Source organism: Martes martes (assembly GCF_963455335.1).
Source record: "Martes martes genome assembly, chromosome: 5".
NCBI classification, from domain to species: Eukaryota; Metazoa; Chordata; class Mammalia; order Carnivora; family Mustelidae; genus Martes; species Martes martes.
In genome coordinates, this window is record NC_137892.1 from 72,553,466 (window position 1) to 72,566,735 (window position 13,270).

The window sequence follows — 13,270 nt, forward strand, 5'->3', positions numbered from 1 at the left end:
TAATAGTTAAGGACTTGTTATTACCATTCTGTTCATTGTTTTTTGTATATCTTAAAGCTTTTTTCTTTTGCCTTTTGCCTTATTGCCTTCTTATGTGTCTCAGCGATTTTTTTTTGACGATTTTATTTATTTATTTGACAGAGATCACAAGTAGGCAGAGAGGCAGGCAGAGAGAGAGGAAGGGAAGCAGGCTCCCCACCGAGCAGAGAGCCAGATGTGGGGCTCAATCCCAGCACCCTGGGATCATGACCTGAGCCGAAGGCAGAGGCTTTAACCCACTGAGCCACCCAGGCACTCCTCAGTGATTTTTTATAGTGTCATGGTTTGAGTCCTTACTCATTTCTTTTTGTGTATATTCTGTGGATTTCTGTGTTTACCATTGCTATTACAAAGAACATCTTGTTATAACATTCTGTTGGAAAGTGGTAACAATTTAACTTCTGCATATAAACGGTCTATTCTTTTATAGCTCCACCCCCCATACTTTATGTTTTAATATCACAGATTACATCTTTGTATATTGTATACCTGTTACCACAGGCTTATAATATTTTTTTAATGTTTGTTATTTCAGTTTTGTAAGGAATTAGATTTGTGCAACAAAATTATAATAATACGGGTTGCTATTTGTCCATGGAATCAGAGGAATGAGTAGGAGATGAAATAATTAACAAAGATATTATAAATAAAAGTATAAATGCTAGTACTTTTAAATTCCATATCAAAATAAGATTTAAATTTTTAAAAATTACAGGACAATAGAGTTCACATTGGACCGAAAATGGAAATTCGAGTTGTTACGTTAGGATTAGATGGTGCTGGAAAAACTACTATTTTGTTTAAGTTAAAACAGGATGAATTCATGCAGCCTATTCCAACAATTGGTAAGTATAAGTACTGCTTTTTACTTTAATGGATGCTTTATAGACAAACCCTAGCTTATAGCTGAGTTCTTGGGGGATCTTATTTTATGCCAGTATGGCATTGTGGTGGGCTCTTTACTGGCTCTAAGACACTAATATGTCTGAGAAAAAATGGAAAGTTCAGTGCTGTGGGATTGAAATGTGGATGGTGGGATATTAAGACAGAACAGTGTTGGTGGGACAGTTGGAAGGATTAAAGGATTGGTGAGGATTAGGGTGAGGGAGTGGTAGTGGTGCAGAGCTGTTAGGTATTTGAGTTTCAGGATCTAAGGATCCTGCTGGAGGCTTAGAGGGCTAATAGCTGTTAAAGGTATATATTCCCCATATAGGCTTATTAGGAGTAGAGTTGGTTGGGGCAGCAGTAGATATTGCTGTATGAAGATAATCGTATTATCACAATTCTAAACAGTGGGTCACCTGTGTTTGGTGTGTTATTCATTATAAATACAAGTTCAGTGTTAAAGTAACTTTTTTTAAAAACAGGTTTTAATGTGGAAACTGTAGAATATAAAAATTTAAAGTTCACTATTTGGGATGTAGGTGGAAAACACAAATTAAGACCATTGTGGAAACATTATTACCTCAATACCCAAGGTAAGAGTGAAAAATGATATCTTAATTTTTCAGAATTTTAAGATGCCAGTTTTCTGTGGAATTGATTTTAACTAGTGAAACTTATTTTTATTAAAATGTTAAGGTGGAAAGACTGGGATATATACTTCGGTTTATTCATTAAAAAAATCATAGCTTAAAGCCATACTTACCTTTTGTATCTAGGCAGTTTAGAGTACATACCGCTTGCTGCTCTTTTTTTTTTTTTTTTTTTTTAGATTTATTTATTTATTTATTTGACAGACAGAGATCACAAGTAGGCAGAGAGGCAGGCAGAGAGAGAGGGGGAAGCAGGCTCCCTGCTGAGCAGAGAGCCCAACGCGGGGCTCGATCCCAGGACCCTGAGATCATGACCTGAGTCGAGGGCAGAGGCTCTAACCTACTGAGCCACCCAGGCGCCCCCCTCTTGCTGCTCTTAACAGTTCAAGTACATTATTAACTATTCATATGAGTGTGATCACTGGCAATATTGTGAGGAAGGATAGAATTCTTGGTGTATGTTTCCACTGCTCTCTTCAATTCAGTAAAATATTTATCTCATTATAATCTCTCAGTTACTCCAGAAGAACCTGCAGTGGTTTGCTTTTGGCCAAACTATGTTTTACCACACATTCCACCTAAAGTATTTATTTATATTTAGGCCCCATTTTATGCTTTTGCCTGTACCCAATGTGAAACTTACGTTCATGCCACGTTTCATATATTGTCATACCTTTCACCTAGCAGAGAAACTAGGTAATTATTTTTACATTGGAATTTTTGATACAGTGATTAATAGGGAAAAAATGGGATTTTGAACATGAGGAATGGTTGAAAAGTTGGGATTTTTAGCTACCATGAGGTAGCTAGAAAGATTTCAAAAGGGAATCAATTCAGTATATGCTTGTGAAGTTTCTGCTGTATATTTTGAGTACAGTATATGTGGAAGGTGCTGTGTAAGGCATCTAGAGAGTATACTTTGGAGAGATGAAGATGGTGATTTATTTAGATTATTTTTTGGCAAAGAAAGTAGTAGTCAAAGAATAAGTAGCATCATAGGCCACAAAAGAAGCCTCAACAAATTCAAAAAGATCAATGCATCTTTTCTTTATTTTTCTTTTTTTAAAGATTTATTTACTTAGTGTGAGTGGGGGATGGGCAAATGGAGAGGGAGAGGGAAAGAGAGAATCTCAAGCAGACTCCCTATGGAGCCCCATGTGGGGCTTGACCCCATGACTCTGAGATCATGACCTGAGCTGAACAACTGGGCCATCAAGGAATCCCTCAGTGCATCTTTTCTGACCACAATGCTATGAAACTAGAAGTCATCCACAGGAAAGAATATGGGAAGACTGCAAATATATAGGGGTTAAATAACATGCTACTAAACAATGAATGGGTCAACCTGAAAAATCAAAGAAGAACTCAGAAAGTATGTGGAAACAAATGAAAATGAAAACACAGTGGTTCAAAACCTTTGGGATGCAGCAAAAGCTGTTCTAAGAGAGAACTTTGTAGCAACACAGGCTTACCTCAAGAAGTAAGACAATCTCAACTTAACCTTATACCTAAAGGAGCTAGGAAAAGAACAAACAAATGCAGCCCAAAACCAGTAGAAGGAAAGAAATAATAAGATTAGAGCAGAAATAAATGATACAGAAACTAAAAAAACTTATAGAACAGATCAATGAAACCACGAGCTTGTTCATAAAAAAAAAGTCAATAAAATTGATAAACTGCTAGCCAGACTTATCCAGAAAGAAAGAGAAAGGAACCAAATAAATCACAAATGGGAGAGAAAAGAAGTAACAATAACAAAAAAAACCCCCACAGAAATACAATTAGAATATTATGAAAAAGTATATGCGAACAAATTGGACAATCTAGAAGAAATGGATAAATTCCTAGAAACATAAACTACTAAAACTGAAATAAGAAAAAAATAGAAAACCTGAACAGTCTGATTACCAGCAAAGCAATTGAATCAGTAACCAAAAAACTCCCAGAAAATAAAGGTACCTGGGTGGCTCAATAAGTTAAGTGTCTCCCTTTGGCTCAGGTCATGATCTAGGAGTCCTGGGATCCAGCCCTGCATCTAGCTCCCCACTCAGTGGGTAGTCTACTTCTTCTCTCCCTCTGCCCCTCCCCACTGCTTGTGCTTCCCTCTTTCTTTTTCTCTCAAATAAATAAGTAAAATCTTTTTTTTTTTTTTTAAGATTTTATTTATTTATTTGACAGACAGATCACAAGTAGTCAGAGAGGCAGGCAGAGAGAGAGAGGAGGAAGCAGGCTCCCTGCTGAGCAGAGAGCCCAATGCAGGGCTCGATCCTAGGACCCTGAGATCATGACCTGAGCCGAAGGCAGAGGCTTTAACCCACTGAGCCATCCAGGTGCCCCCAATAAGTAAAATAGTTAAAAAAAAAACAAAAAACAAAAAACAAAAAACTCTCAACAAACCAAAGTCCAGGAGCAGATGGCTTTGCAGGAGAATTCTACCAAACATTTAAAGAAGAGTTAATACCTATTCTTCTCAACTATTCTTAAAAATAGAAAAGGAAGGAGAACTTCCAAATTCATTCTATGAGACCAGCATTACCCTGATATCAAAACCAGATAGATAACACAAAAAAGAACTACCAGCCGATTTCTCTCAACAAAGATACAAAAATCCTCAAAAAAAAAAAAAAAGATACAAAAATCCTCAATAAAATACCAACAAACTGAATCCAACAATATAAAAAGATCATTCACCACGACCAAGTGGTATTTATTCCTAGGTTGCAGGTGTGTGTCAGTAATTGCAAATCAATCAACATGATAGATCACGTCAATAAGCTAAAGGATAAGAATATATGATCATTTCAATAGATTTTTAAAAAAGCATTTAACAAAGTACAACATCTCTTTATGATAAAAACCCTCAACAAAGTGGGTTTAGAGGGAACATACCTCAATGTAATAAAGACCATCTATGAAAAACCCACAGCTAACATCATCAATAAGAACCTTTCCCCTAAGGTTAGGAGCAAAAGAAGGATGTCCATTCTCACCACTTTTATTCAACATAGTCCTGGAAGGGCTAGCCACAGCAATCAGACAAAAAAAGAAAAGGCATCCAAATTGGCAAGGAGAAATAAAACTTTCACTGTTTGAAGATGACGTGATACTGTGTGTGTGTGTGTGTGTATCTGGCCTGAAAGACCACCAAAAACTGTTAGATAAATGAAGTCAGTTAAGGTATAGAATACAAAATCAATTTACAGAATTCTGTTGGATTTTTATACACCAGTAATGAAGCAGCTGAAAGAGAAGTTAATAATCCCATTTACAGTTGCACCTAAAATAATAATGATACCTTGGTATAAACGTAACCAAAGAGATAAAAGACCCGTACTCTGAAATCTATAAAACACCGATGAAACAAATTTAAGATGAAACAAAGAAATGGAAATACATTTCATGCTTATGGATTGAGAAAAATATGGAGTGCCTGGGTGGCTCAGATAGTTAAGCACCATCTGCCTTTGGCTTATCATGATCATGATCTCTAGGTCATGATCTCTAGGTCGTGAGCTTGAGGCTCACATCAGGCTCTCAGCTCAGTGGGATGTCTGCTGCTGCCTTCCCTCTACCTCTCCCCCTGCTTGCTCGCTCGCTCTCTCTCTGTCTCTGTCTCTCTGTCACTCTCAAATGAATAATAAAGTCTTAAAAAATACTTAAAAAAATGAAAGAACAAATATTGTTAAAATGTCTATACTACCCAAAGCAATCTACACACTTAATGCAATTCCTATCAAAATACCAACAGCATTTTTCACAGAGCTAGAACAAACAATCCTAAAAAGACTCCGAATAGCCAAAGCAATCTTGAAAACAAAAAGCAAAGTTGGAAGCATCACAATTCTGGACTTCCAAGTTAAATTACAAAGCTAGTAGTAATCAAAACAGTATGGTACTGGCACAAAAATAGGCATAAAGATCAATAGAACAGAATGGAAAACCCAGAAATAAACCCACAATTGTACAGTCAGTTAATCTTTGATAAAGCAGGAAAGAATATCCAATTGGAAAAAGACAGTCTTTTAAACAAATGGTGTTGGGAAAACTGGAAGCGACATGTTAAAAAAAAAAAAAAGAAACTGGACCACTTTCTTACACAATACATGGAAATAAATTCAAAATGAATTAAAGACCTAAATGTTAGACCTGCAGCCATAAAAAGCCTAGAAAAGAGCACTGGTAATAATTTCTCTGACATTGGCCTAGCAACTTTTTTCTAGATAGGTCCCTTGGGGCAAGCAAAACAAAAGGAAAAATAAACACTGGGACTACATGAAAATAAAAACCTTCTACACAGCGAAGGAAACAACAAAACTAAAAGGCAACCTATGGAATGGGAAAAGGTATTTGTAAATGACATATCCAATGAAGGGTTAGTATCCCAAATATGTAAAGAACTTACACAACTCAAGATCCAAAAACCAAATAATCCAATTAAAAAATGGGCAGAAGACATGTATTGACATTTCTTCAAAGAAGACATCCAGATGGCCACCAGACACGTGAAGAGATGCTCATCATCATTTACCATCAGGTAAATGCAAACAAATCTGCAGTGAGATATCACCTTACACCAGTCAATAATGTCAATAACATAAGAAATAACAGGTTTTGGTGAGGATGTGGGGAAAAAAAAGGAACCCTTTTCCAGTGTTGATTAGAATGCAAACTGGTGCAGCCTCTCTGGAAAACAGTATGGATTTCCTCAAAAAGTTAAGATTAGGAAAAAAAAAGGAACCCTCTTCCAGTGTTGATTAGAATGCAAACTGGTGCAGCCACTCTGGAAAACAGTATGGATTTCCTCAAAAAGTTAAGATTAGGACTACTCTATGATCTAGCAATTGAACTGCTAGGTATTTACCCAAAGAATACAAAACATTAATTCAAAGGGATACATGCACCCCAATGTTTATAGTACTATTATCAACAATAGTCAAGTTATGGAAATAGCTCAGGTGTCCATTGATGAATGGGTAAAGAAGTTGTGATACATCTACATACATACACACATACGTATATATATATATAATATATATTTATATATATTTATATATAATAAATTATTTAAATATATTTATTATATATTATAAATAATATATAATATAATATTATTTGTTCTAAATATAAAATATATATATAAAATTACTCATCCATAAAAAAATGAAATCTCGTCATTTGCAATAACATGGATGGAACTAGAGAATATAATGTTAAGTGAAATAAGTCAGAGAAAGACAAAGACCATATGGCTTCACTCATGTGAATTTTAAGAAACAAACAAGCAGGGGCGCCTGGGTGGCTCAGTGGGTAAAGCCTCTGCCTTCAGCTCAGGTTGTGATTTCAGGGTCCTGGGATCTAGCCCCGCATCAGGCTCTCTGCTCAGTGGGGAGCCTGCTTCCCCCTCTGTCTCTCTGCCTGCCTCTCTGCCTACTTGTGATCTCTGTCAAATAAATAAATAAGATCTTTAAAAAAAGGTATTAAGGGGCGCCTGGGTGGCTCAGTGGGTTAAAGCCTCTGTCTTCGGCTCAGGTCATGATCCCAGGGTCCTGGGATCGAGCCCTGCATCGGGCTGTCTGCTCAGCGGGAAGCCTGCTTCCCTTCCTCTCTCTCTGCCTGCCTCTCTGCCTACCTGTGATCTCTGTCTGTCAAATAAATAAATAAAATCTTTTAAAAAAGAGTATTAAAAAAAACAAACAAGCAAGCAAAGGGGGGAGAAAAGAGAGAAATCTAGAAATGGACTCTTAACTATAGAGAACAAACGGTTGGTTACCATAGGGGAGTTAGATGGGGGGACAGATGGAAAAGGTGATGGGGATTAAGGAATGCACTTGTCAAGATGAACATTGGGTGATTAAAATAAAAACTTAAAAAAGGAACAAGTAGCATCATTATGGAAATAATGAAAGGTATATTCTAATTAATTAAGAAGAATATTAATTCATATACACAGCACTTTGTGTTTGGTGGAGCAAGTGTTGTAAATCCTGTTACACATGGGGAAATGAAGAGATCTGAAAAGTTAGGTGAACTACTTAAGGTCATACTGTTAAGTATTGCTAGGTGCTCTTATAGTAGGCAGACTTTCTGTGAAAAACATAGTAAATAGTAGACTAACCATAATAAATTAATGAGACCATTAAAATATTTGGTCCATTTATGAAAGTTAACAAATGACTAATTTGATCTTTTTTTTTTTTGGTAGCTGTTGTATTTGTTGTTGATAGCAGTCATAGAGACAGAGTTAGTGAAGCACACAGTGAACTTGCAAAGTTGTTAACGGAAAAAGAACTCCGAGATGCTTTGCTCCTGATTTTTGCTAACAAACAGGTAACACGTTTGTATTTCAGAATACTTATTTAGTATTTTGTGTATTCTGTGTCATAAGGTAGCATAAGGTAATTTCAAAACTGATAATTCAATAGATATTTAAGAGGTTTTTGCTGGGTATTTTAAATACAATATATAGAGAAAGTGCTCTACGTGGCACCTAGGAGTATATAAGGTGGTTGATGCTTACCAGAAACTCCTATATACGTTTGTAAACATGTAAGTGACTATATATGAGATTCTAATACATAGAAAACTGGTAAGTAACTTTAGTAATATTAACAACGTGTCATGGAAAAATAGAGTGGTTCTAAAGGTGGCATCTTATAAAAGATGTGTACAGTGGGATTTGAGTTGAAATTATGATAAGAGTTGAAATTATGGGTAGGACTTTGAGTCCATATGTGAAAGAAAGAACACTGTAGGCAGAGAAAATGGAAGCATGAATGTTTTAGGGGAGCATCAACAGATATATATGTGAGGGGCAAGTAGAGAATGAAGAAAATCTAGAATAACAGATGAGGTCTAGGCTGAAAAATTCAGATTTTATTTCACGATAAAGGAAAACCAGCAAAAGGTTTTCAGACTCATATCTGTGTTTTAAGACTGTAATCTGGGGGTAGGACACAGATTTAATCAGGGGGAAGGGACTAGAGACAGGCAGATGCAGTGAATTGCTGTAGTAATTCAACTGGGAGAGTTAACAAGACTCTGAATTAAAGGAATAGAAGGGTGGAAGCAGATGGAAAAGAGTTTATGAAGATAGATTTGTTAGAATTTGGTGTCTGAATGGGGTGGGTCAAGGACAGGGAGAAGCTACATATTTCTAGATCTTGAGTCTATGCTTCTAGGAGGATGAGAATGCTTTTTGGTACAGTAGAAGGGCTAAGATCTCATAAAAAGGAAGGGTAGGAGGGGGCACCTGGGTGGCTCAGTGGGTTAAAGCCTCTGCCTTCGGCTCAGGTCATGATTCCAGGGTCCTGGGATCGAGCCCCGCCGCATCGAGCCCCACATCGGGCTCTGCTCAGCGGGAATCCTGCTTCCTCCTCTCTCTCTCTCTGCCTGCCTCTCTGCCTAACTGTGATCTTTGTCTGCCAAATAAATAAATAAAATCTTTAAAAAAAAAAAAAAAAAAAAAAAAAAAAAAAAAGGAAGGGTAGGATGAAGAATAAAGGATTTCCCTCTTAACAAAAAAAAATAAAAGCAAACTACTAAGAGCAGATACACTTTGCTTTACTTACTGAAAAAGACATGCAGATAAGGCAAAGTGGAATATCATTTCCACTTAAATTGTTAAAAATGTTTCATAATCTTCAGACTTACATATACTGTATGGTGTGGTTTTGAACAGACATTTTCTTGGAGGGCAATTTGGCAGTACCATACCTATCAAAATTTTAGATGCATATACCCTTGCACCATACAATTCTACCTCTAGTAATGTATTCCAGATATAAATATCCTGAGGTTATCCTGCAGATAATGTTGCAAATGAATGTAGTTAAAAATATGTTACATATATATATGTATGTATTTGTAATAGCACATAAACAGAACCTCAATCTAGATATTAAATAAAGGACTGATTAAGAAAATTATGTTGCAGCTACACCCTGGAATATAATTCAGATGTTAAAAATAATGTAGGTCTTCTTGTCCAAATAATGGAAAGATATCTATCTTTAAGATGTGTTAAGTTAAAAAAAAAAAAAAGCTAAAGTGTGTTTTGTTTATTTGTATGAATGTGCGTGGAAATTATCTGGACAACTATATAAGAAATCATAATTCGTGGTTGCATCTAGGAAGTAGGGGTGTTCAGGAGTATTTGGAGTGGGAGTTTAGTTACTGTTCATTATATAAACTCTATGTATAAGCCATTTTTGTGATACTCATGTGTTAACCTGTTTCTTCTAAGTTGATGCCGTGTGACTCAGGCAGTATCTTTCATTCAGGTTTCATCACCTTTATGGATTTCACTGTAAGGCCATTCTTACATACTATATGATAAATGATCTTAATCACAAGTCTACTTTTCTTTATACTTATTAATCACAGAATAATTACTGAGGGGTGAATCTAGGTTTTAACTTTAGCTTTCTGTTAGAATGGTACCAACAGAATTCGTTTTAAATGGTGATTTTGATGGGCTGATTATAAAAAAGATTCTGATATGTATATATCTTTCAGGATGTTGCTGGAGCTCTGTCAGTAGAAGAAATCACTGAACTTCTCAGTCTGCATAAATTGTGCTGTGGCCGTAGCTGGTATATTCAGGGCTGTGATGCTCGAAGTGGTATGGGACTTTATGAGGGGTTAGATTGGCTCTCAAGGCAACTTGTGGCTGCTGGAGTATTGGATGTTGCTTGATTTTAAATGCAGAAGTTATTTAAAGTTTTGTGGTTAAGAGTTATTTTGCACATAAATATTATAAGAAATTCTACATCTCAAAGAGTTTATTTAGGATGTATATTTAAAAGGAATCTTGGGTGGGGAATTCAGTACAATATTGCCTTTTAAAAAATTACTCTGTAATAAAATTTAAACATGTGAGCAGATTAAAATTGCATTAAGTAGGGACTTCTTGAAGATACATTTTTTAAAAACATACATTTGTTATTTAAGTTTTTCACATTATGTGTGACCCATATATTGGCAAAGAAGTAGTCGGAGAATGGGTAAGATGAAGGTTTATTCTTTCAATTATAAAAAAGGAATAGGCAACTGAATACCTAACCTCTGTGTGAAGCAAGTGAAGCATGGCTTCTTCTTTATCTTTCCTTTCACCTGGATTTTGGCAGTATTTGGTAGCAAAAAAGCAGTGACTTAATGAAATAGAATCCAGACTGCATCTTGGGGTAACAGGATAACTTTGCTTCTTTGTTCAGTGTAACAGAATATCTTTAATGCTAAATACTATAAACTACAGAAAATTAATATTTTATAATGTTTTATTGAAACTTTCTCTAAGCCCTTTTATATAAAACCCAGTGAGTCAGATGAAATGTTATCTAACTAGATATGAGTGTCAGATTAGTATTAAACTGAAGAACAATTAATAATAAAACTGTGAAAGTCAGTTATGTTGTAGTTAATCTTCACTTATGAAAGACCCATTTCCAGGGTTGAACCTCGAAGTGTTATTTCCTAGGTCACAGCTCTAAATTGGTTCTCCTATTTTAAGCACATTTAAAGTAGTTAGTTTCTTTTTAAAATAATACTGCATCCTTAGTGGGAACGACTATAGGTAAAAATGTAGTAAGTTACACATAGAACCAGGGTTGGCTATACATAAAAGAGATCTAAGTAGGAAACTACATTTACCTTAAGAAAAGACATTTAAAGCAGCGGAGAATCAGTTACTTTAAATGCTTTCCCAAAATAAGTACACTTGTCTTGACAATAAGACATTATTAAGGCTCTTCATGGTAAGGCCTTGAAAAGTTACAGAAGGAAAAGAAATGTTCAGAAAATTTACATCACATTTATTATGCAGTGTTGTAAAAGTTTAAAAATTTTGTGCTTTTCAGTTTTTCATTTTTTAAGGATACTCACTTATTATGGCCGTACAACTTATATTTAAACATGGCTAGATTGGGTTTTGTTATTACTATTTTTTTAATGCTCCTCACCCTTTAGGATGAAGCTGAGTAATCCCGAGTCTTATTAGTTGAAATGCTAGATGTCCCTCTTAGGTGGCACTGTTTTGGTTCATTCTCTTCAAATGTACTTTTGTTTGTTTTAAAATAAACAGCAAAACTTTTAGAATACAAAGCATTAAAAAGAAGTCCATCAGTGTTATGGGCAGTATGTAAATAAATATTTCATCCTTTATTTTTCAAGTAAAAGTCATGCTGTTACAAGTGTAATTTGTGCATATAAGAAACACTTATGAATTAAATTATTTAATAATTGATTATAGTAACTGTGAAGAATAAAAAACACGTTAACATTTGCCTGTGAGCCCTTGACCTGTTTTCTCTACTAGGTAATTGGAAAAAAAAAAGTCTAACACTAACATGTGAACTTGTTTTCCTTGTATATTAAGTTCATTTCACCAATTTTGCTAAACTTTGTAATTCACATTCTTAGCATATTACTAAACACAATGTAAAAATTGTGCTTAGACCTGATTATATGTACATAATAGTGTTTGTGTGTGATTTCTTTTTTAAGAAGTATTTTTCTCAGGCTGTTATGACTATTTGTCGTTGTATTCTTTCACTAATCATTAGTTAAGATTTTGCTAGTTCCCTCTGGGAAATGTCAAACTTAATAATGAGAGAGATGTTTTAAATCCAGTCTATTAGGATTTGCCTCCTAGCTCCGAATTTCTGTATTAAGCCTATATATTATTGTATGGTTTATGTAAAGCAGGTTTTAACAAGTGTGTAGCCCTGGTCTGTAATTCTGGAATGCTTTATCATCACCAGAAGCCATTATTTGCATTACATATAGACAGCAATAAAATGTTAAAATAATTTTAAAGAAGTCCTATCATTATTCCAAAAATTCTTTTTCATGTACCATCTATCTGCTAGTATAACTAGTAACCAGTTAAAGTCATATTTGTGCTGTGGTTCAGAGAAAGAAAACCAAGTGGGGTAGGGGTTGACTTGTATGTCAAATCTGAGTTGCAGTTTATTAAAGATTTAGAAATAACTTATTCTGTAGTTGCAGTGTAAGCCACACATAAATGAGTATTATAGCTAGTGTTTTGATAGAACTAAAATTTTTCATCAAACAAAGTGAAACTCGGGTTTTTTTTTTTTTTAAGTTTTTATTTATTTATTTGACAGAGACACAGCGAGAGAGGGAACACAAGCAGGGGGAGTGGGAGAGGTAGAAGCAGGCTTCCCACTGACCAGAGAGCCCGATGTGGGGCTCGTTCCCAGGATGCTGGGATCGTGACCTGAGCTAAAGGCAGACACTTAACGACTGAGCCACTCAGGCGCCCCTGAAACTCGGTTTTTAAATTTTAAGTTACTACTTTAGAAAATGTCTGAGAAAACTTAGGTGTAGCCTATAAACTAATATTGCTAAAAGAAAGACATTTTCTGTAGCATTGAAATACCCTTGAATCTGCAAAGTAGTAATAGGGAAAAAGACATTGTATTTTCTCTAAAAAAATAATGAAGAGGATGAATAAGTGTCTTGCTAATAATTTAAAACATGATTTAAAAAAAGCACATCTGGCAATGTCTGTTTTTAGGTCTACTGATTATGTTAAATTTATGACATGAAATGGAAAAATTGTTCATCAAATAGGATTTTTCACTCAAGCAAAATAACTATGTTTGGCAAAATTGGGCAACACCACCAGTTGGTGGCAGTATTATCAAAAATTTAGGATTATGTTTTCAGGAATGAAT

At 35.2% G+C, this 13,270-nt stretch overlaps 1 protein-coding gene across 1 annotated transcript in view; it reads left to right on the forward strand.

Moving 5' to 3' along the window:
• TRIM23 (tripartite motif containing 23) overlaps window positions 1-12,383 on the forward strand; it is a 32,388-nt gene extending 20,005 nt beyond the window's left edge. Inside the window, exons 8-11 of the mRNA XM_080804243.1 lie at window positions 755-884; window positions 1,407-1,517; window positions 7,777-7,901; window positions 10,089-12,383. Of these exons, the coding sequence (XP_080660369.1) occupies window positions 755-884; window positions 1,407-1,517; window positions 7,777-7,901; window positions 10,089-10,268 (546 nt within the window). The 3' untranslated portion in view covers window positions 10,269-12,383. The remainder of the gene's footprint in view (window positions 1-754; window positions 885-1,406; window positions 1,518-7,776; window positions 7,902-10,088) is intronic.
• The last annotated feature ends 887 nt before the right edge of the window (window positions 12,384-13,270 follow it).